Source organism: Pseudophryne corroboree, chromosome 8 (genome assembly GCF_028390025.1).
Source record: "Pseudophryne corroboree isolate aPseCor3 chromosome 8, aPseCor3.hap2, whole genome shotgun sequence".
In the NCBI taxonomy this organism is placed as follows: domain Eukaryota; kingdom Metazoa; phylum Chordata; class Amphibia; order Anura; family Myobatrachidae; genus Pseudophryne; species Pseudophryne corroboree.
The window spans coordinates 427,815,773-427,840,664 of NC_086451.1; the positions used below are offsets into that span (position 1 = coordinate 427,815,773).

A 24,892-nucleotide genomic window follows, 5' to 3' on the forward strand; every position below is an offset into this window, starting at 1 on the left:
TGTGCGTTTGGCTCCCACAGTTCTCAGTCTATGTAGTGCTGTTGCATGTCTGGATGGAGTGCAGCAGTTTACAGATCTCTTGTGGTCACGTGACTTTGAGTGTTGGGAGCCACATTTGAATAAAGAAAGAGCCGCATTTGGCTCAAGAGCCACGCGTTGGCCACCACTGCTCTAGGACGTATGAGAAAATAGGACTTTAATACCTACCGGTAAATCCTTTTCTCTTAGTCCGTAGAGGATGCTGGGCACCTGTCCCAATGCGGACTGTATCTGCAGTTTGGTTTTGGTAACACTCAGTTGAGTTAAGTACAGTCAGTCTGTGGCTGATGTTGGTCATGCCGTTGCATGCGTTGTTGTTGAATGCCATGTTGTACGGTGTGTTTGTGGTGTGAGCTGGTATGTATCTCACCTTAGTTTAACAATAAATCCTTTTCCTCGAAATGTCCGTCTCCCTGGGCACAGTTCCTATAACTGGAGTCTGGAGGAGGGGCATAGAGGGAGGAGCCAGTTCACACCCCTTTTAAAGTCTTAAAGTACCCATGTCTCCTGCGGATCCCGTCTATACCCCATGGTTCTTGAAGCATCCCCAGCATCCTCTACGGTCTAAGAGAAAAGAATTTACCAGTAGGTATTAAAATCCTATTTTTACGTGGACAACCTTGCAGTCAGTTGATTATGCCTCTTTGCGTCTGACTGAAGGCATACTTCCGATTACAAAGATTGTTGGAGGAGGAATAATTGCCTGCGGTACTTCTGCAGTTCATGATTTGGCCTGGACCACTTCTTCCAGTGAAGTGACCCCTTAATGTTACAACCTACACACAGTGATATTCTAATTATGTGTTTCCAACTTTGTGGAATCAATTTGGAGAAGCAAAACAAAAACCAGAGTAACTGGTTAATGACACAACAGTAATCATAGACAATATCACTGTAAATGCAATCCTCCTATTACACTGTGTCACATATAAATAATACTGGTAATCCTAACTGCTTAATGTAGTATTATGTAATATGACGATGATTGGAAAGGGTGTATAGAAACTCAATAAAAATATTTATACACCACCTATAAAAGCAGCATGGTTTCTGTCTTAGTTTCCGGTTTTAGCTTTACTGCAAGGGACTGATATTAACCCGTAGAAGACACTTACAACTTATGTTCAGTCATTAACTTCATTGATAAACCAAGGTGTTTTTGCTGCTGCTGTTGTGTAACAGTTTGGGGAAGGCCTTTTCCTGACTCTGCAATGAACAAAGCAAAATCCATCCAAGAATGGTTTGCTAAGGTTGGTGCTAAAGACCTTGAGTGGTCCTGAGCCCAAAGTGGAGTCTGCGAGCCAAGCCTTTCTCCCCGACCTCATTAATGCTGTTGTGGCTAAAGGGGTGCAAATCCCTGCAGCCATGTTCCAAAATGTAGTGGAAGGCCTTCCCAGAAGATTGGAGGCTGATATAGTAGGGGGGGCAGTCCATAATTTTGCAGAGATGTTCCAACAATCACATTCATGTATTTTAAAACTAAGATGAAAAAGAGGGCGGCAAATTGGTTAATATGACTGTCTTACATGGGTCATGTGTTTGATTTTGAATAGGGCTTATCTATGCAGAGTTTGTATGTTCTTCTTGTGTTTATGATGGCCATGAGTGCTGGGTTTGAACTGGTCCGTGTAGTGGTAACATAAGATACCGTACCAACAAGAGATCTTAATGAATTGTCTTGACAAATATTTTTTCATGCTGTGATAGTTATAGGAGGAAAATACAGAGCACGATAAATCTGTCCCTTACTCTGACCATCCCCAGAGGCCTTCAGCTTCTTTTGCTGTAAGAGTTGTTGCTGCAATGACACTCCCTTTATTAATCATTTGCTCCCCTGTCACATTCAGCCTCTTATTCTCCACTAGAATCTCCCATTGGCCAACTCTTTGCTGTTGCTGTATTTTTTTCCTGGTTTCTCTAGTTTGAGCAGAGGTTCTCAAACACGGTTCTCAAGGCACCCCAATGGTCCAGGTTTTTAGTAGACATCCATGCTTGGCCATATGTGACTTGATTAGCACCACAGTCAATTAGATTTAACCATCTGTGCTGAGCCAAGGATATACCTAAAACCTGGACCATTGGTGTGCCTTGAGGACCGCGTTTGATAACCTCTGAGTTAAGTTCATCTTAATTTTGTGACAGGAGGTCAGACAGACTCCAAGTGATGGTGGCCTGCCAACACTTAACATTTAAAGCTGACAAAGTGATTGCATTGTCCTAACCCAGCGTTTCTCATACCCGGTCCTCACGGAACCCTAATATAGTACATCTAGCGGGAGCATAGCTGTGCTAATTGGCTAACACAACAGATCACTGTTTCCAAACCACCATCTTCAAGGTACAGTAATAGTCAAGATTTTAGTGATATCCATGCTTGAGTACAGATGGTTAAGTCAAAATAACAGGTGCTAATTAAGTCACCTGTGCTCAAGTATGTCTGTCCTTAAAACCTGGACTGTTAAGCTGGTTATACACTAGGCGATATACAGGCCGTTCGAACTCGAATGGACGATATATATAGCGACCCCGATGGTGTGTATGTACCCCCGATATGTCTGTGAACGACGACGTTCACAGAACTATCGCACCAGCTATGCAGCACAGCTGCTGGCCTATATACCTTCACATACAATACAGTATATTGGTCCATCTGGCTGTGTGTACAGTCTATCCATTGACCGCCCGTACACTTGCTGTGGGGGGCTGACGTCACAGCTTGGCGGACAAATCAAATGGCCGCCCAGCTGGGTATCCGGTCCGACACGTCGAGTAAGTGTGTATATTTACCTGGATCAGTCGGCAGGATGGCGGGTCAGATGTGTACCCAGCCTTAGTGTACCTTGAGGCCCGTGATTGGGAAACATTGAAATAGATCTACAGGTGGTACTAATTATTCCTGAGGTTACCTTGAACACATGCACTGTTAAGGTTCCGTGAGACTTGAGAAACACTGCTCAAACCCAGTGGTTCTCAACTCCAGTCTTCAAGTACCAGCAACAGATCATAATAGACTCTAGAAGAAAAACTCCAAAATGAAATATATTCCAGAAAAAACAAAGTTCTTATAAAAAAAGGTTATTCCCCAGTGTTGAGTGATACCCATTTAATGTTTACTTCATTAGAGCAGCTCTTTTATAAGAACTTTTGTTTTTCCAGAATATGTATAACTTTGGAGGTTTTTTCTTCTAGAATCTATTTTAGATCCACTACAAGGTATAAATGTACATTGTTTTAATTACATGTACATTTTTAATCTGTTCTCTGTGTTATAAGATTGCGTCACAAAGGAGTTTCTCTTTCACTCTCGTATGTTAGTATATTGTACATTATTGACACTTTGGTGCACCCCCAACGGGACATTATTGACTCTTTGGTGCACTCCCAACAGGACATTATTGACTCTTTGGTGCACTCCCAACAGGACATTATTGACTCTTCGGTGGTGCACCACCAACATCCTATATATATTATATATATATATATAAGAGAGAAAAATTCTTTCTTTTACAATATGGTTGGTTTCTTACTAATTAATACTTATAATAACTTCCAGTGAGATCCCCTCCTCTTTTCCTAAAGTCACCTATATAAAAAGCACACTGTATGCAGCCTTTTGCTCTTACATGGTCCCAGGACTCACAAAATAGTTATTTTATGTTATAGTAGAGGGTAATTTATCAGATATATACCAATGATCAGTGATGAGTTGACACCTTAGTGTTGATAAATCCCCTTGGTATGACCACTGGGTCACCCCTTGCTTCTATAATCCTAATTTTACTATGATCCTAATTTTAGGATCTCCGCTGTAAGATAATGCTCTACGCCCAAATAACAAGCAAGTGTACAATTCATACAATGAGACTGTATTTCATGACAGATCCTCTGCAAGTTTTATTGCACATATCCATATTTAAACATAAGATTAATTTTTATTACAAAGATACAAAAACACACACTGTTTGGCACAAATAGCTCTCGGCGGGAGCTTGTTCGCTTGGCTACAAATAATCGGACAACACCTTCCATTCTGACTTAATCGGACAACACCTTCGATTCTGACTCAAGCCAGGTAATATGTCAAGGAATCCATCTGTACACGGCTCACTGAAAATACATCATATATGCAGGAAATTGGAGATGGGAACCAGGAATCTGAAGATGGGATCCAGGAAACAGGAGAATTTGTACAAAAATAAATATTTACAATTTATTTGGTTTTGACCTCTTCAAACTTTTAGCGTTTACGCCAGTTGGCGGAAGATTGATGAATATTCCTGTGAAATAAAAGAGACTGTTACTACACATTGTCATCCGCTTATGATCTCTGACTTAGACACTGTTAGTTTGGTCATTCCAAGTGTATTATTCAGCAATATAGGGTCTAGGTCGTTCCACAAGAGTGATAAGACCAGGCCTACACAATGGGGCAGAGATTGTATGGGCCTGGTCTTATCCCTCTTGTGGAACGACCTAGGCCCTATATTTCTGAATCATACACTTAGAGTTTGAGAACCTACTGTATGATTTAAATCTATCCCCCTTGTATTATTGAGGAAGTGACGGTAGGACTTCATGTTAAAGGCGTAGTGTCAAAATAGGACTAGAGGAATGACGGGAAGCCAAATACTAAGGGCTAAATTTACTAAGATGGGAGTTCTATTTAATATAGGATGTTGCCCATAACAACCAATTAGATTCCAGGTTATATCTTCTAGAAGGTGCTAGATAAATGAGAAGTAGAATCTGATTGGTTGCTATTTACAACATGCCATCTTAAATAGAACTCCCATCCTAGTAAATTTACCCCTAAGAGTGGAAAGAGCATGGTCTCTGAACAGGACAGAATAGTGATGTGAGGCTTCTGTCATACTGATATACATACAGTACAAGTCCTTAATGTTATTACATCTATATGAAACAGTGTCCATGCATCCATATGATGCTTTGTCATTGAGTATAGGGTTGTGTTTGCTACTCCTGTAACTACTACAGATAGGTGGTCATTCCGAGTTGATCGCTAGCTGCATTAGTTCGCTGTGCAGCAATGAGGCAAAAAAACTGCACTTCTGTGCATGCGGCGCAATGCGCACGCGCGACGTACTATTACAACGAACGATGTAGTTTCACACAGGGTCTAGCGAAGCTTTTCAGTCGCACTGCTGGCCGCAGAGTGATTGACATGAAGTGGGTGTTTCTGGGTGGCAACTAACCGTTTTCAGGGAGTGTTCGGAACTGGGCGAACGCAGGGCGTGTTTGTGATGTCAAAACAGGAACTGAACAGTCTGAAGTGATCGCAAGCGCTGAGTAGGTTTTGAGCTACTCTAAAACTGCACAAAAAAACTTTGCCGCCGCTCTGTGATCCTTTTGTTCGCACTTCTGCCAAGCTAAAATACACTCCCAGTGGGAGGCGGCATAGCATTTGCACGGCTGCTAAAAACTGCTAGCGTGCGAACAACTCGGAATGACCCCCATAGCCCCCTCCTCTGTACAGTAGAACACACATTAACTTACCGCTTCACGCATAAACTTTAGAATCCAGCAAGCTTCTATCACCCAGACTGTACAATTTGTTGTAGAGAACCTGTAAAGAGAGATTCAAATAACCCATTTAAGAAAACACAAACTCTTTATAGTAGTCATAATTTGCAATATATGTTTAACAGACTCCCCAAGACCTTTTACGTTCTCCATGTATGAGTCTCAGATGGGATGAGATAAACATGGTCCTTCCAGGCCAGTTTTTGAAAGACTTACAAGTAAAGAATGTTTTTTTATTTCACGGGCTACCTTGGACACAGGACATGCTGTCATTTAAATGTCCACAGAAAAGGACAGCCAAAGATTTCCAAGGTTGTTCTAGGTAAAGGTCTTAAAATCTTCCTAGTGATGGCCATCAAATGTTTCTAACATCGATGGTGAATTGTTTTAAACTATCAGCAGAAAGCCATTGCTGGCCATACCTAAATCTCCCTACCATCATTAACCATGCAAATGCATTTATAGTGAACCCTCATCTGGGTTCCTCACTATTACATGATACCACTAATTATCACTGGTAAGTTCCAACATAGACCGCTGGGTGATCCATGAATACAGCCACTCAGGTTTAATTCCAAATACAAAGAACTGGGAACCTGGGACATTATGTATCTACTGATTTTACACACAAAAAAAGGCTAAGTTCCATAGACAAACACATCTGCAAACTTAGCCCGGCTTGGCTGCAAACTCTTCAGATGCTCATGGTGTGAATATGATGTTACAGTTTGTCGTCTTAAGCGAGTTTGCTGCGCATCCTTATTGGCCACAGCCATTATTCTGATCAGTTCCTAAGGTGGCTACATCCCATCTATTGACCTGAGGCATAGAGGGATTTTAGGGGACCCCAATTAATGAACTTGCATTCTGCTAAGGATTATTTTAGTCCCCCGAATGGTGGCTTCAAACAGTGGCACAATATTACAGGACAAAACAAGTATCATAAGAATGATACCATTATCTGCTGATGTTAACTCCAAAATGTAGCTATATTTGACAAAAATATGATGGTGAGAGTTATTTTGCTTTGGGAAGTAGAGATATATTTGACAATTCAGAATTGAAAGAATTGGGAAGCTATAGAAGACTAGTAACTGATATACTGTAGTTGTCTGACATGGAATCCGTGTTCTCCTTACTGTCACTTACCTGAGGATCCACTGCCTCCACCTGGTCGAATTGAGCCTTGATTTTGTGATTGATTGATCTGGGAGAATCCACCACCACCACCACCTCCTGCTCCTCCCCCAGCACCACCTCCATGTATTGATCCTTGGTTCTGGGACTGAGAGATCTGGGAGAAACCACCACCTCCTGCTCCTCCTCCTGCTCCTCCTCCTGCACCACCTCCTTGTCCGTGGGATTGGGAGACCTGGGAGAAATCACCACCTGTTCCTCCAATGTTGGATGCTGGAACAATTATAAAAATAACATTACAATGATAGAAACAGGACTGTCTACAAAAGTACAGAATGAAGGCATTACCACTACTTGAACTGGAGAGTTGTAATTATTATCTGATGTCTGTTAATTAATTATGCACTCCATACAGATAATATGCATTTGTTGAAGAATATTTCTTAAGAATATATTGATTGTATGAGGCCTCTCTTTCTTTTGGAAAAATGCTGGAGGGGAGATGTATCAACCCTTTGCGTGAAATAAAGTAGAGTTTTTGTCATTTCATAGACTGATATATGCTTCTCCACTTTCTCTCTCTCCAAGGTTTTATTCTCCTCCTGGGGATTTTTTTAATCGATGAATATATCATACTAAGACCAGTGGCATATTTTCCATTAGGCATGTGATAAAGTACCAACCAATCAGCTCCTAATTGTCATTTTTCAAACACAGCCTGTAACATGACAGTTAGGAGCTGGTTGGCTGGCGCTTTATCACTATCCAAGGCTTGATAAATCTGGGACTAAATGTTTCATCATGAAGCACATATCAGGATAATACCATATGAAGCAACTAGATCTCAGGCTGGACCTCAGAGCATACAATCCCAGCACATCATTAAAAGATCATATTTAATGTTATAAACTGGTATGGCATTTCACTTACTTTTATCTACACATTATGCACTACCTACATTCAGTGATTAGCTTATTTAGAGACACTGTATTTATCTTCTGTAGTTACTCTGATGGAGAAGATAATGCATAGACAGGACGTCTTTCCTCCTAAGATCAATGAAGGACGCTTTAGTTAAACCATTATTCACTGGGAGGTTTGCAAACCACAAGATTTACCAAACGGGAAACCACTATTTTAGGAAGCACCACATTACATGTCCTGATGTATTATTACATTAGCTTTTAGCGGGCGGTTTGTCATAAACCACCTGTGATTTATGGGATTTTAAATCTCCACGCATTGGCAGCAGGTTGAGTTCTCACCCTAGACACCACGGGGAGGGGAAACCTGAAAATATCCTTTGGTGTCGGCTTAATTTCCGCCATTTGTTCCATTTTGTGTTTGCCACATGCACACACAGTGGGGACCCTACACTGAGCCTTAGAAAACCCGCAAACAGTAGATCAGATATATATGTTTTTTACTAACATTAAAAATGAAATTAACATGAGGCCTAGAACATCGGCTAACGTTTGTTAAGCCAGTACTTGCTGATTATAAGCACATTGGGCCGAGATTCATGTTTGTATGGAGCTGCACAGACGCAAGGAAGCGACTGCGCAATTCTGTCTAATTAAAGTTCTATTGCAGCTGGAGGCACCTATAGAAGTTAAACGCTTCCTGTTAGCATTAGCGAGGAGCCGAGTGCTATGTCTGATCACCATTGCTACCATTGGTTGCGATTCATGATGGTTACATGCATCGGCCAGCCTGCGTAAGATGAAGCTTGCTCAGACTGGCCGTAAGATCCGGACACCGGGGTCTAGGAAGTCTGCGTCCAATGACGCAGTCCCAGGACCCGTCATGTTTTGAAAAAACGTGATTGGTGCCGCCCCACCTTAAATGCCACAGCATGTCAATCATGTTGCGGATGATAGTGGGCTGCGAGCGACATGGAACATGCGCAGACCCCAAACATCGTATTTCTGAACAAATCATAAACCATCGGGTTTACGTACAATTATGAATCGGGCACATGATACAGCCTCAAAGACAGGCTGCTGCAGCCACCGAAAGTCTTCAGCTTGTGTGTTGGGTCCGATATAGCAGTGTCGGGATTCCAGCATCGGCATTTTGACTTCCAGTATCTTGACCGGATCTCCTTTTATTTAATAGTACTAGAATTCCTTCTGTATACCTTTTGCATCTCGTAGTATTAAACAATGGCAAAAAGGGTTACATCATTTCTTAAAAAACGTGCAATTCTTACATCCTCCTCCTGAAGTTTTCTTACAGCCTTTGGACACTGGTACATCCTTTGGATTTATTCCCCCTGTAATTAGTCAAATAAACAATATTATGCATTTTATTTAATTACAATGGAAAAATTAGCTAAAACGAGGAGCAAATTTACATATTCCTTAAATTAATGTCAGCACAATTCATCCAGTGTTGTGACCACAGCGCTGTTCTAATGCTTAGGCAGAGAACATCAACAGCATTACCAATTAAAAGGCTCAGACAACCAATAGAACAGGTTTCTTCTTGCACTGGCCAAAACAAAGAATGAACAACCTTTATACACCCTTAATAATTGAATGTATCTATCTGTCTATCTAAATGTGTGTGTGTGTGTGTGTGTGTGTGTGTGTGTATATATATATATATATATATAATAATAATTATACCTGTTAAGCGCTGAAATCTATTGAAATCTATATACAGGGTGATTCAAAAGTCTCAGTACACCCTTTTGTTTCAAAATCTGCAGAAAATGGGAAAACTGACTTAGATGTAAGATGGCTAATTTCAAGATGGCACCCATGTTCGGCACAGACTCTAATAGATTGCCTACCTCACCTATACCTTACTGGAGTATTCAGTTTTCCCATTTCCTGCACAGTTTCTGAAACAAACGGGTGTACTGCGACTTTTGAATCACCCTGTATAATTAGTTTACAACTTTATCTTAAGGGCTGCTAACTCCAAAATGCCATTTGCCGACAAGGGACAATAAAATAGTGATGCCAAGAATACTAAGGAACCTTTTATATAATTACTCACTCTCTCTCTCTCTCTCTCTCTCTCTCTCTCTCTCTATATATATATATATATATATATCTTGAACAATGATGAGGGTGATACAATATACTTAGTCACCTTGTAAGTTTTAATACACAATTTTATTACAGATACAATAAAATATTTCAAATTCACATTTGTATCATATTCATTTTTGACAGAAGGTACTTCTATTCACTGTGCTTTGTATTCCATCAAAGTGTTCAATTGTTCCAGCCACCCGTAAGACTATAGCATCACCCAACGTGTTTGATCCTATATGACTTCATCAGGGGTGTTTCTATTCTTTTGTAGGTCAAGTGAAATGGATAAATGTCCCACATGCAGCTTGGTAGGAGAAACCCTTTTGCTCTATTTGAATCAAGACTCTGGCAAAAAAATATGTAGGCCAGACTACTGATCCTGGCATATGATTCTGACATGTGGACCGTACATCATTATATCATGTTAAAGTCTAAAAGGTGAAAATTGCGTGAAACATTTATCCATTAGACTTGATTTACAAAAGAATAGAATCACCCCTGAGGAAGTCATATAGGACGAAACGCGTTGGCGGTGCTATAGTATTATGGGTAGATGGAACAATGGAAAACTTTTGAAAACAATGGAAAACTTTGTTCCAATACAAAGCACAGTGAATATAAGTATCTTTTGTCACAAATGAATACTGTATGACACAAATGTGAATTTTAAATATTTTTATGTATTTTTAATAAAATTGTGTATTAAAATATACAAGGTTGACTCGGTATATTGAATCATCCTCATCATTGTTCAAGATGTATATATAATCATATTAATATCATGTAAATATATAAAAGGTTTCTTAGTATCACCAGATGGGTCGCTATTCCAATATATATATATATATATATATATATATATATATATATATATATAAACACCAGCACTCTAACCCAATAAGGAGGATCGGGACGAGCACATAAATATTATGATCAGCACATTGGACCTCATTCAGTTAGGATTGCAAAATTTGTGAATCGCAATCTGGCCAATTATTGAACGACTGCACATGCGCAGCGTTCGCATTATGCACGTCTGAGCAAAAATAGTGACAAAAATTGTGTACAGATTGTGATCGCAATGCAGCTGCTGTTTGACTGACAGGAAGCCGGCATTTCTGGGTGGAAACCTAACATTTTCTGGGTGTGTCTAAAAAATCTCAGGTGTGCCCAGGCGGTTTTAAGGAGGGCCTCTGACGTCAGCGATGACCACTTCCAGCCTCTTGTGTCCCAAGAATTGTGGATGACCTTGCCTGGCGCAGATAGGGAACATCTTCTATGTTCCGGGAATTGCATATGGTTTTGCAATCAGCCCGCATATTGCGATGCAGGCGCAATTTCTGAAATGGGCGTTTTTTCTCTATTTCTGGGGGGCAACTATCTGATCGCAGCAACTACTTATTAGCAGAAATTGCAATTCTTACTGAATGAGGTCCATTGTGTTTGTCCTGATCCTCCTTATGTGAGTGCTGCTATTGTATTGCATATTTACTATGGAGTTTGATGGCACCTGGTGCCTATTACAGTGGCAATAAGCATTTGCGTTCTGAGTGGAGAAATATAAATACAGTACATACATACAGAGTATATTTAATGTATTTTTTTATTATTAATAAATTATTTTACTGTGTTTATTTTTATCTTTCACTTCTGTTAATGTTACAGGAAATTGAAACTATTTAATTAAAAAGTAGCAGTGTAAACAAATCTTGTTTTTAATAAGGTTCAAATTGTTTTTAATGTTTTCTCACTCATAACAACTAGAATTGGACTGATTGGGCAAGTGTCCGATTGATGTATCAAATTTTGCACTCTTTTTGGAAAATGCAGAAAGGACTGACCTAACCCTAGCGAAGATTCATTTGTAAAATCAATTTTAAAATATATTTCTAATATGAAGAATATGCAAAGGAGAAATACATATTTTAATTTACCTGGTAATCTAATTGTGTTTGATGAACCAACTCCGGTGGCGGAACCACTGCCAAGGGAGCTTCCACCTCCACCTCCAGTATGGATCTGCTGAAAAGAACCAGCTCCTCCACCTGCTGATCCTAAGAATGAACCACCACCTCCACCTGCAGATCCATGAAATGAACCTCCACCTCCGCCTCCGCCTGCTGATCCAGAAAATGAACCACCGCCTCCACCTGCAGATCCATGAAATGAACTTCCACCTCCGCCTGCTGATCCAGAAAATGAACCACCGCTTGCAACTAATGAACTTCCACTTGAAGACCCAGAAAATGAACTGCTCTGACCAAAAGAGCCTCCACTTCCTCCTCCAATAACCGCTCCTCCATGTGCAGGGACAAACTTCACCGATCCAAGAATGATAGAGCTTTGCTGAGATGAGCCACCACCTCCACCTGCGGATCCTCCAAATGAGCCTCCACCTCCACCTGCAGATCCTCCAAATGAGCCTCCACTAGCTGATCCAGAAGATGATGAACTGATTTGACTGAAGGAGCCTCCACTTACTCCGCCTCCTAAACGTGGAGGGACAAAATTCCCTGATGCTATTACAGTGTTTTGCTGAGATGAGCCACCAACACCTCCCCCTCCACCGGCTGATGATGAAAGTGAACCTCCTCCTCCACCAGCTGATCCAGAAGAAGAAATGCTTTGTCCAAACTGGCTTCCTCCTCCAGCAGCTCCCCAACTTCCACCACCACCGCCGCCGCCACCACCTGACATGCTATTTCCATGGATCACAGTGTTAGATTGCTGACTGCCACTTATTATGGAATGGGAGCTGCTTCCTCCACTCGCAGATTGAAAGGAGCCCTCAAAAGATCCGCCCTGACCTGCAACAACCAAGACAAAGGGTGTGATACTGATATAGAAAATCCCTTGTTCCACCCAATTATCTTCCCACGTTATCCCTGGAACACTTTCCAGGTGTTACTTTTTGAGTTTTTCCTTATGATTACAATGATCTTTTTAATACAAATTACTCAACATGGTTAAATTTACATTTCACAATAACTCTAATTCCCCTTAAATGTTCCTACTTGGCCATTAGAAATGTAGGAAAGTGCTATATCTCCTCCTGCAACGTCACATTAATGTGTACCGGCTGCCTACATTGGCTGGAGGCAGCTGTAGTGTGAGCTGAGCCACTATTCAATTTACCTATCAAGTAACTGAGCCAATGCATTGCCAAGGTACAAAAGTAGCGGAGAATGGAGCTACAGAAGTGGCCACATGTACCGATCCTCAAATAACGCTAAATAACCCCATTCAGCATGCAATGAAAAATGTGACTAACCTTCGGCATGCTACTTTTTGCTCAATACTATACTCAATTTGAGGTATTTGTATTAAGCCTTGGAGAGAGATAAAGTACTAACCAATCAGCTAGTAACTGCCATTTTACTGGTTGTATTTGAAAAATGACAGTTAGGGGATGATTGGTTGGTCCTTTGGGGTACATGTATGATTGGGGGGAAGTGATATTAATGCACGTTATGTGCGCTGATATTGCTTCACCCCCATGTATTAATGTGGCTATGCATCATTATCGCCGCTGCTTTCTCTAAGATAGTGCTGATGTGCTGGGCAATGTAATAATGGTCAGTGGCACTGACCGTTCCTACACCTGCAGCTATCGGTTTCGACCAGCTGTAGGTGCCATTGCCTCATTCTCAGCCACTGTCTGTGGCTGTTGCGGGTGCCGGGCTCTGGGCTGCATGGGAGATCTTGCGCATGCCCAGTGGATCCTGACGGGCAGTGAGACACAGCATATAGGCACTAGGCTGATGCACTGTGGGGTCTGACAGGGATTGCTGGAGGGGGGAGGAGGTTCACTCCCCCAGTCCGGAAGCCGAGATGTTCACACATCTCCTCGCTACTGCTTCCTGCTTTGACTCGGTAAACGATTCGTGCCTTTGCTAATGCAATAAAACCACAAAGTTTGTATAACCTGTATACCACTAGTGGATGCGTGGGCTATAGTCATGCAAAAAAGACACTAATCTGAGCCGGGGACCAATATGACTGAGCAGAGCCATTCATCCTGCCATGCAGCACTGTGAGAATTTACATTGTCACCATTGCCAAAAAATTGCACATATAGTCCCCAGCACATTGCAGCCTGTTGATATGCAGCTGCAATGCAAAAAAAGACTCTAAACTGTAAAAGTACGAAACTCGTCCATGGTGTCGCATCTAAGTCATGCCAAGTGTCTTACTCCATATAACGCAAATGCTGGAAGTATGAGGACACGTCTCTATCAGTCTACCCATCCCGGAGATTTGCCGGACACTTACCAGAAGAGAATCCTGATATTTGGGTGTATCCAGGTGTTCCATCACACACAGGAAACTTGGCCATGGGGTCTGCAGGAAATGGAGGGTAAAAACAAAACATTAAAATAGTTAAAGTGTGTAGAGTAAATCTACAGTGGAGAAGGGCCCATTAAACCTGAAATACGAGTTGAAGAGGCATCTAGAGGCTACACTACCAGTCTACCACTACTCCCAGGGAGAAGCCCAGTGGCTAAGAGGTTATGGCTTGAGATGTAGTTTTCTTGCTCACACACCCCATCCGCCATATATAATGGAGGCGAGCATTACTGATTTGTTGGTTCAGATAGTCCTGGGAAAACTGCTGCAGAGAGCAGCCTCTGGGGATTCCACTAAAAACTGTTCTATGCAGGGGTGGAACAGGACCTACAGCTGTGAAACTACCCATAATTTTGGATTTTGTATAATAAATCAAGTGCAAGTTTAATCAGATTTAATGTTACACAAAACATGTAAAATACATATTTTCCTGATAACACCCTTTAAGTTTCCTTAGATCAAATGCACGGTAAAGAAACATTCATTTTGCAATATATCAGGTTTTGTTCCAGTCTGCCTTTTTTTTCTTCTTTTTAAGAGGGCACCTCTCCTCCATTGTCCCAGCTTCCACCATCTCCTTCAACCCAGCAAACATCATTATTTTATACAGGAGGAGCTGTGTGGCAGCCTGGTGGGCGGGCGCAGGTTAGTGCTGCATTGCCGAACATCCAGTGAATTGGAAATAAACCAGGGTGATCGGTGCTTGCATGTGGGTGCAATCAAATCATAAGTATCCTTTTCAGAGATTTAACAGGTGAATAAAAGCCTTAATAAGATTGGTTGTTATGGGCAACACCACTAGGCTACTACTAAACCGGCACTTATATAGCAATATATTTGAGAGGTGGAAAGTATTGTCCTTTTCTCTAACGTCCTAAGTGGATGCTGGGGACTCCGTAAGGACCAAGCCTCAGTTAGATTTCTGTGCCCGACGAGAAGGGTGCACACTAGGGGCTCTCCTGAGCTTCTTAGTGAAAGTTTTAGTTTAGGTTTGTTATTTTCAGTGAGACCTGCTGGCAACAGGCTCACTGCATCGAGGGACTAAGGGGAGAAGAAGCGAACTCACCTGCGTGCAGAGTGGATTGGGCTTCTTGGCTACTGGACATTAGCTCCAGAGGAACGATCACAGGCCCAGCCTGGATGGGTCCCGGAGCCGCGCCGCCGGCCCCCTTACAGAGCCAGAAGAGCGAAGAGGTCCGGAAAAATCGGCGGCAGAAGACGTTCCTGTCTTCAATAAGGTAGCGCACAGCACTGCAGCTGTGCGCCATTGCTCTCAGCACACTTCATACTCCGGTCACTGAGGGTGCAGGGCGCTGGGGGGGGCGCCCTGAGACGCAATAAAACATGATAAAAATACCTTACATGGCAAAAAATACATCACATATAGCTCCTGGGCTATATGGATGCATTTAACCCCTGCCAGAATATACAGAAAAACGGGAGATAAGGCCGCCGAAAAGGGGGCGGAGCCTATCTCCTCAGCACACTGGCGCCATTTTCCCTCACAGCTCAGTTGGAGGGAAGCTCCCTGGCTCTTCCCTGCAGTCACTACACTACAGAAAGGGTTAAAAAAAGAGAGGGGGGCACTAATTAGGCGCAGTATTAAAACATACAGCAGCTATAAGGGGAAAAACACTTATATAAGGTTATCCCTATATATATATATATATATAGCGCTCTGGTGTGTGCTGGCATACTCTCCCTCTGTCTCCCCAAAGGGCTAGTGGGGTCCTGTCCTCTATCAGAGCATTCCCTGTGTGTGTGCTGTGTGTCGGTACGTTTGTGTCGACATGTATGAGGAGAAAAATGATGTGGAGACGGAGCAGAGTGTCTGTAACAGTGATGTCACCACCTAGGGGGTCGACACCTGAGTGGATGTACTGTTGAAAATTACGTGACAGTGTCAGCTCTGTATAAAAAAACAGTGGTTGACATGAGACAGCCGGCTACTCAGCTTGTGCCTGTCCAGACGTCTCATAGGCCGTCAGGGGCTCTAAAGCGCCCGTTACCTCAGATGGCAGATACAGACGCCGACACGGATACTGACTCCTGTGTCGACGGTGAAGAGACAACCGTGATTTCCAGTAGGGCCACACGTTACATGATTGAGACAATGGAAAATGTTTTATACATTTCTGATAATACGAGTACCATCAAAAAGGGGTATTATGTTTGGTGAGGGAAAAACTACCTGTAGTTTTCCTGAATCTGAGAAATAAAATGAGGTGTGTGATGATGCGTGGGTTTCCCCCCGATAACAATTGATAATTTCTTAAAAAGTATTGGCTGTATACCTTTTCCCGCCAGAGGTTAGGGTGCGTTGGGAAACACCCCCTAGGGGGGATAAGGCGCTCACACGCTTGTAAGAACAAGGGCTCTACCCTCTCATGAGATGGCCGCCCTTAAGGATCCTGCTGATAGAAAGCAGGAGGGTATCCAAAAATGTATTCACACACATACTGGTGTTATACTGCGACCAGCAATCGCCTCAGCCTGGAGGTGCAGTGCTGGGTTGGCATGGTCGGATTCCCTGACTGGAAATATTGATATCCTAGATAAGGATAGTATATTATTGCCTATAGAGCATTTAAAAGATGCATTTCTATATATGCATGATGCACAGCGGAATATTTGCCGACTGGCATCAAGTATAAGTGCGTTGTCCAATTCTACCAGTAAAATGGTCAGGTGATGCGGATTCCAAACGGCATTTGGAAGTATTGCCTTTGAAAGGGGACATTTGGGGTCGGTCTTTTAGACCTGGTGGCCACGGCAACAACTGGGAAATCCACGTTTGTACCCCAGGTCGCCTCTCAAAATAAGACGCCGTATTATCAGGCGCAGTCCTTTGTTGGCAAGCGGACAAAAGGTTCCTCTTTTCTGCTCGTGACAGAGGGAGAGGAAAAAGGCTGAAGAGATTACCCAGTTCCCAGGAACAGAAACCCTTTCCCGCCTCTGCAAAGCCCTCAGTATGACGCTAGGGCCTTACAAGCTCAGGCACGGTGGGGGCCCGTTCTCAATGAATTTCAGTGCGCAGTGGGCTCACTCGCAAGTAGACCCCTGGATCCTTCAGGTAATATCTCAAGGGTACATATTGAAATTCGAGACGTCTCCCCCTCGCCGTTTCCAAAAGTCGGCTTTACCGACGTCTCCCTCTGACAGGGAGGCAGTTTTGGAAGCCATTCACAAGCTGTATTCCCAGCAGGTGATAATCAAGGTACCCCTCCTGCAACAGGGAACGGGGTATTATTCCACACTATTGTGGTACCGAAGCCAGACGGCTCGGTGAGACCGATTCTAAATCTAAAATCTAAAATCTTTGAATACTTACATACAGAGGTTCAAATTCAAGATTGAGTCACTCAGAGCAGTGATTGCGAACCTGGAAGAAGGGGACTACATGATGTCTCGGGACATCAAGGATGCTTACCTTCATGTCAAAATTTACCCTTCTCACCAAGGGTACCTCAGGTTATGGTACAGAACTGTCACTATCAGTTCAGACGCTGCCGTAGGGATGGTCCACGGCACCCCGGGTCTTTACCAAGGTAATGGCCGAAATGATATCCCTTCGAAGGAAGGGAATTTTAGTTATCCCTTACTTGGACGATTCCCTGATAAGGGTAAGTTCCAGGGAACAGTTGGAAGTCGGTGTAGCACTATCTCAGGTAGTGTTGCGGCAGCACGATTGGATTCTCAATATTCCAAAATCGCAGCTGGTTCCGACGACTTGTCTTCTGTTTCCTAGGGATGTTCCTGGACACAGTCCAGAAAAAAGGTGTTTCTCCCGGAAGAGAAAGCCAGGGAGTTATCCGAGCTAGTCAGGAACCTCCTAAAACCGAACCAAGTCTCAGTGCATCAATGCACAAGGGTTCTGGGTAAAAATGGTGGCTTCCTACGAAGCAATCCCATTCGTTAGATTCCACGCAAGAACTTTCCAGTGGAACCTACTGGACAAAGGGTCCGGGTCGCATTTTCAGATGCATCAGCGGATAACCCTGTCACCAAGGACAAGGGTATCCATCCTGTGGTGGTTGCAGAGTGCTCATCATCTAGAGGGCCGCAGATTCTGCATTCAGGACTGGGTCCTGGTGACCACGGATGCCAGCCTACGAGGCTGGGGAGCAGTCACACAGGGAAGGAATATCCAGGGCTTAGGGTCAAGCCTGGATACATCACTTCACATAAATATCCTGAAGCTAAGGGCCATTTACAATGCTCTAAGCTTAGCAAGACCTCTGCTTCAAGGTCAGCCGGTGTTGATCCAGTCGGACAACATCATGGCAGTCACCCACGTAAACAGACAGGGTGGCACAAGAAGCAGGAGGGCAATGGCAGAAGCTGCAGGGATTCTTCGCTGGGCGGAAAATCATGTGATAGCACTGTCAACAGTATTCATTCCGGGAGTGGACAACTGGGAAGCAGACTTCCTCAGCACGACCTCCACCCGGGAGAGTGGGGACTTCACCCAGAAGTCGTCCACATGATTAAAAAACTCGACAAGTATTGCGCCAGGTCAAGAGACCCTCAGGCAATAGTTGTAGACGCTCTGGTAACACTGTGGGTGTACCAGTCAGTGTATGTGTTCCCTCCTCTGCCTCTCATACCCAAGGTACTGAGATTGATAAGATGGAGAGGAGAAAGCACTATATTCGTGGCTCCGGATTGGCCAAGAAGGACTTGGTAACCGGAACTTCAAGAGATGCTCACGGAGGATCCGTGGCCTCTACCTCTAAGAAGGGACCTGCTCCAGCAAGGACCCTGTCTGTTCCAAGACTTACCGCGGCTGCGTTTGACGGCATGCCGGTTGAACACCGGATCCTGAAGGAAAAAAGGCATTCCGGATGAAGTCATCCATATCCTGATCTAAAGCCAGGAAGGATGTAACCGCAAAAACATTATCACCGCAATTGGCGAAAATATGTTGCGTAGTGCGAGGCCAGTAAGGCCCGACGGAGGAAATTCAACTGGGTCGATTCCTACATTTCCTGCAAACAGGAGTGTCTATGGGCCTGAAATTGGGGTCCATTAAGGTTCAGATTTCGGCCCTGTCAATTTTCTTCCAAAAAAGAACTAGCTTCAGTCCCTGAAGTTTAGACGTTTGTAAAAGGGGTACTGCATATACAGCCTCCTTTTGTGCCTCCAGTGGCAATTTGGGATCTCAATGTAGTTTGGGTTCCAAAAGTCACATTGGTTTGAACCACTTAAATCTGTGGAGTTAAAATATCTCACATGGAAAGTGGTCATGCTGTTGGCCCTGGCCTGGGCCAGGCGCGTGTCAAAATTGGCGGCTTTATCCTGTAAAAGCCCTTATCTGATTTTCCATTCGGACAGGGCGGAATTGAGGACTCGTCCTCAGTTTCTCCCTAAGGTGGTTCCAGCGTTTTCACCTGAACCAACCTATTGTGGTGCCTGCGGCTACTAGGGACTTGGAGGAATCCAAGTTGCTGGATGTTGTCAGGGTCCTGAAAATATGTTTCCAGGACGGCTGAAGTCAGGAAATCTGACTCGCTGTTTATCCTGTATGCACCCAACAAGCTGGGTGCTCCTGCTTCTAAGCAGACTATTGCTCGTTGGATTTGTAGTACAATTCAGCTTGCACATTCTGTGGCAGGCCTGCCACAGCTAAAATCTGTAAAAGCCCGTTCCACAAGGAAAGTGGGCTCATCTTGGGCGGCTGCCCGAGGGGTCTCGGCTTTACAACTTTGCCGAGCAGCTACTTGGTCAGGGGCAAACACGTTTACTAAATTCTACAAATTTGATACCCTGGCTGAGGAGGACCTGGAGTTCTCTCATTCGGTGCTGCAGAGTCATCCGCACTCTCCCGCCCGTTTGGGAGCTTTGGTATAATCCCCATGGTCCTTACGGAGTCCCCAGCATCCACTTAGGACGTTAGAGAAAATAAGAATTTACTTACCGATAATTCTATTTCTCGTAGTCCGTAGTGGATGCTGGGCGCCCATCCCAAGTGCGGATTGTCTGCAATACTTGTACATAGTTATTGTTACAAAAATCGGGTTATTATTGTTGGGAGCCATCTTTTCAGAGGCTCCTCTGTTATCATACTGTTAACTGGGTTCAGATCACAAGTTATACGGTGTGATTGGTGTGGCTGGTATGAGTCTTACCCGGGATTCAAAATCCTTCCTTATTGTGTACGCTCGTCCGGGCAGAGTATCCTAACTGAGGCTTGGAGGAGGGTCATAGGGGGAGGAGCCAGTGCACACCAGTTAGTCCTAAAGCTTTCTTTAGATGTGCCCAGTCTCCTGCGGAGCCGCTATTCCCCATGGTCCTTACGGAGTCCCCAGCATCCACTACGGACTATGAGAAATAGAATTATCGGTAAGTAAATTCTTATTATTTTGGCCACACAACTAGGTCATTAAGTTCGGTGGCCGGATCGGTTCCAGAGTCCTTAGAGCCTGTTAGAGCCAATAGGGACTCAAAGTGGATGGAGATAAAGTACCAACAAACCAGGTCCTAACTGCCATGTTACAGGCTGTGTTTTACAAATGACAGGAGCTGATTGGCTGGTACTTTATCTCCATCCACATTATCTCTCTAAAAGGCTTAGTACATAGACCCCTCAGTGTCATGAATGCTATAAGGTAGAGATGTACTAAGCAGTGAAGAAGTGAGCCAGTGGAGAAGTTGCCCATGGTAACCAATCAGCTCCTACGTATAACTGTATAGAATGCACTTTATAAATGTTACCTCGACACTGATTGGTTACCATGGGCAACTTCTCCACTGGCTCACTCCTCCACTCTTTTCACTGCTTTCTGAATAGACCGCATATGGGTCTATTTACTAAGCCTTGGATGGAGATAAAGTGGACGAAGATAAACTACCAGCCAATCAGCTCCTAACTGTCATGTCACATACTGGGATTGAAAAATGACAGGAGGTGATTGGCTGGTACTTTATCTCCGTCCACTTTACCTCCATTCAAGGCTTAGTAAATAGACCCCTATGTACCCGTCCTGCCCGCTTCAATAGGAGATCTGCCTACGCCAAAAATTGGGATTCTCCTGCAACTTCCGGTACAGTCCAATGTGGTGATTACTAGTTTAAGACAGGAGGGCATAAAACACGTTTAACTAATAGTCTGTGATTAGAACACCAGACAGTGGAAATATCGATTAAAAAATTATTGAAATGTTGGTGAGAAAATGTGCAATTGTATTGGACTGTAAAACATGGCCGGATGTGATAACAGCCGAGTTCAGTGGCCGGGGGTGATGTCGGCCGAACTCGGATGTTTTTTTTAAAGTAGCAATCACTTACAAGGCAAAACCATCCCTTGTCAGCGATTGACCCTTTAAAAAAAAATTTACGTTTTGCCAGGCAACCTGCACGGCCGCCGAACACGGGTGCCATTACATCTGGCCCATGTGGATTATTACTACAATTTTGTGACTTTATCAAATTTAGACTTCCTTGTGAAAAGCTTCTCATTAGGGGTCTTGGTTCTGTAGAATTATTTACAAAAAGCCCCCACCATGACCCAGTTAATCTTAAACCAGATACTCCCACTCCTCTGGAAGTTATGCAGAAGCTGAGAGACTGCCAGCTGGTATGTGCCACACCTATGCCAATTTAGGACAGGGATGCCAAGAAAGAGGCTTGCCCACACTGTAGCACAATTTCAAGAGTTGCCTGGGGATTGCTGATATAGAAGATATGTAACAGGCGTGATTTTCAGGGCGGGTATAAAGGGTAGTCAGACTGGCACCTTCCAGCGAAGGATGTATCATACAGTTCCTAGAGGGGTCTAGGTATCACAGGAATAATGTCATGCCTTCGTGCCCACTCAGCCATGATTCCTCATAGCCTCTCCATTACTACCACTTCTCCAGAAGGATATATTTTAATTCAAGGAAAACATTATTTAATCAAACATTACAATGTGTCTCCATTTCTCGAGCAACAGTAAATTCAGTGTTTTAGATTTTTTTAGAAGACTACTTTTATATTCAAGCTGTACAGAATGTTAGTGCTGATGCACACCGGTAATGATGTCATAACTTACCAGAAGCACCTGTGAGTGAGTAGGTGGGGCTCCTGCAATACATCGGTGATGGAACAGCATCTATGGACACAAAAACAAGTCTTCACCATTCCATTTCACAGAGTTCTAAGAACACCTCGAGCAGAACTGGCCCCGTCATTTATACACTGGTGTCAATTATATATATATATTTTAAGTTATCAATAAGTTGCATTCACCATATAAAAAGAGTCTGTGAGGCAGATTGAATTATCAGCAGCTAAAGTTCTGGGTTTAATGCCCGGAGCTATTCAATTATTAGGATATTTCCAGCAGTAAACCCGCGGCTGACGTCTTTTTAACCCACAGACTCCGGGTTAAGTGACCATAATGTATGGGCCACCCAATACGGTAAGCCCCAGAGGGAGAATAAATTGTGGATTTTTCCTTGCAGCTCCTGAGGCTGAGAGGAAAATTCATGTTAAGCGTGCACTCTGGGGTTTAACGCGTAGGGTACGGACACCCTGCAGCTAATTGAATCTGCCACTGTTGGAGGGAATTTAGTTCAGTACAGTGCACAGACACAGTTATATAGTGAAAGAAGCAGGGGCCCCAGCAGCACAGAGTATATAATGACAGGGATATACTGTATATGACATGGGAAGCTACTATCAAACTGGTTTAAGAGTTTTGTGGTGACAAATGCCCTTCTACCTCTTTAATTCCAGCTAAATCAATATTTTACACAAGTGCAAACTATGCAGGAATTTACTAATTCCTTGCCCAAGAGAGCTTAACATCTGTTTTGGTGCCTGAGAACTTTTTAGAAAGTTGAGTAAGAACATGTAACTACTTTGTCATTCCTTAATTTGTATGATTCATAAACTGCTTTTGGTAAGCTTCCAAAATATGTTGCAAATGCATTTGTTCTCTAATACTTCTAGAATTGTATTGCCTGTATCTAACGGTACAAACTTGCAACCAGTATTCTCTAAATTTACAAAATAGGTGTGCAAAATGATCAAAGTATCGCATGCTAAATAGAAGTAAGAAAATAGACATACAAATACACACACACACACACACACACACACACACACACACACACACACACACACACACACACATATATACACATACATGTATGTTTGTGTGGTTCATCAAATCGACAGTATCTAGGTCGACAATGTTTAGGTCGACATGTGCTAGGTCGACAACTCTAAAGGTCGACATGAGGTTTAATAAAAAATTTTGTGTCGTTTTCTTCGTAGAGTGACCGGGATCCCAAATTAGTGCACCGGGTCCGCTCGCCATGCTTCGGGCATGGTGCCTTTGCTCCGCTACTGCTTCGCTCGGCACAGATTACCGTTCAAATCGTAGTCCACGTGGATCGTTAAGTATGAAAAAATTCAAAAAAAGAAAAAAAATGTGAAAAACTCATGTCGACCTTTAGACCTGTCGACCTAGCACACGTCGACCTAGAAACCCTGTTGACCTTCCATCCATGTCGACCTAGTGACTGTCGACCTATAGTGGTCGACCTAAACATTGTCGACCTAGGCAGTGTCGACCTTCAGACCGGATCCCGTGTGTGTATATACCATTGTTCTGTGTGTGTGCGTTTGTGTCAAAATGATGAAACAACACAACAGTTAAGTCAGCGCTGACAGCTGTGTGCGCCTGAATGGAGCAACAATTGAATTGCTCCATCAATTGAATTGCTCCATCAGGTGCCAGCTAGTGGCCGTCAGCGTGCAAAACACTCTGTATGTACAGAGCAATTGTACATAATAATTGTGTATGGCTGTACCACCTCTTCATTGCGCAAGCCACAACGTCTCCCACCAGGACTGCCTTGGGAGAAGAGAGTCATTCACCGGGTCCGTATAAAATAACAGCTAGGATGGATAGATAGATAGATAGATAGATAGATAGATAGATAGATAGATAGATAGATAGATAAACAAACAGATAGACAGACAGACATGCAGACAGACTGAGTGACTGACTGACTAGTAGATTATCATCATATAGAAACATATGATAACCTCCACAGATTTGGCAAAGTACATTGCAGCCGTTGCAAGCGAGGAATTATAGTTCAAGAATGCACATAATTAATTTTTTGGCACAGGAATATAGGCTCTGCATGCTATAACCATAATCCCCAACTCCATACAGAATGCTTTTACAGCTGAAGATCAAGTTTAGACAGAGGAATATTCAAGTTATTAAACAACAGAATATATCCTCCAAGTTATATTATATAAATCACCAGAAAACTGCCCTCTAAAACTGTCCCTCACACTTGGCTGATATGACACACCCTTAGCCCCGTATGTAAAAGCCAGAGACTTAGCCAGTGGGTTTAAAGTAGCATCAATTTAAAACCAACCTGATATTGCCTATGAGCTAAGTCATTGGAATCACGCTGGTCCCTGCAACTCACAGGCTAAAGTGGAGAGAGGTAAAGTAGCAACTAATCAGCTCCTGACATTTTTCAAACGCAGCCCGTAAAATCACAGTTAGGAGCGGATTGGTTGGTACTTTATCTCTCTCTACTTTATCACTCTCCACAATTTGATAACTCTCAACCCCTTAGGCTGGAACATTAACATGGTAAATAAACTCTTATATTATAAAATCTCCCCTTCCTAGGCGGAAACATTTTTATTTTCAAGTCTGGCAGTCAGATGTCACATTGCTGACTATCATTCCAGGTTCCAAGGACCAAAGCAATAAATACACATCCTAACATGGAAACTCCTCCATAAACCCCCTCAACTGGTGG

General features: G+C 43.1%; 1 protein-coding gene across 1 annotated transcript; it reads right to left on the reverse strand.

Moving 5' to 3' along the window:
* Window positions 1-3,908: 3,908 nt before the first annotated feature.
* On the reverse strand, window positions 3,909-22,200 carry LOC134947910 (uncharacterized). Its single transcript, XM_063935732.1, has 7 exons — window positions 22,144-22,200; window positions 14,037-14,105; window positions 11,699-12,571; window positions 8,930-8,992; window positions 6,730-6,990; window positions 5,554-5,623; window positions 3,909-4,316 (listed from the first exon to the last, which is right to left on the reverse strand). The coding sequence occupies exons 1-6, from the start codon at window positions 22,184-22,186 to the stop codon at window positions 5,592-5,594; spliced, it is 1,341 nt and encodes a 446-aa protein (XP_063791802.1). The 5' UTR covers window positions 22,187-22,200; the 3' UTR covers window positions 3,909-4,316; window positions 5,554-5,591.
* Window positions 22,201-24,892: the final 2,692 nt, after the last annotated feature.

Excerpts from the sequence above, each read along its gene's own strand:
- LOC134947910 (XM_063935732.1), bottom strand. The coding sequence starts at position 22,186 with ATGTATTGCAGGAGCCCCACCTACTCACTCACAGGTGCTTCTG. Across the intron at positions 6,991-8,929 it reads GAAAACTTCAGGAGGAGGAT|CATCCAACATTGGAGGAACA; the intron begins GTAAGAATTGCA and ends TAATTGTTCCAG. Across the intron at positions 5,624-6,729 it reads TGGAGGCAGTGGATCCTCAG|GTTCTCTACAACAAATTGTA; the intron begins GTAAGTGACAGT and ends CTCTCTTTACAG.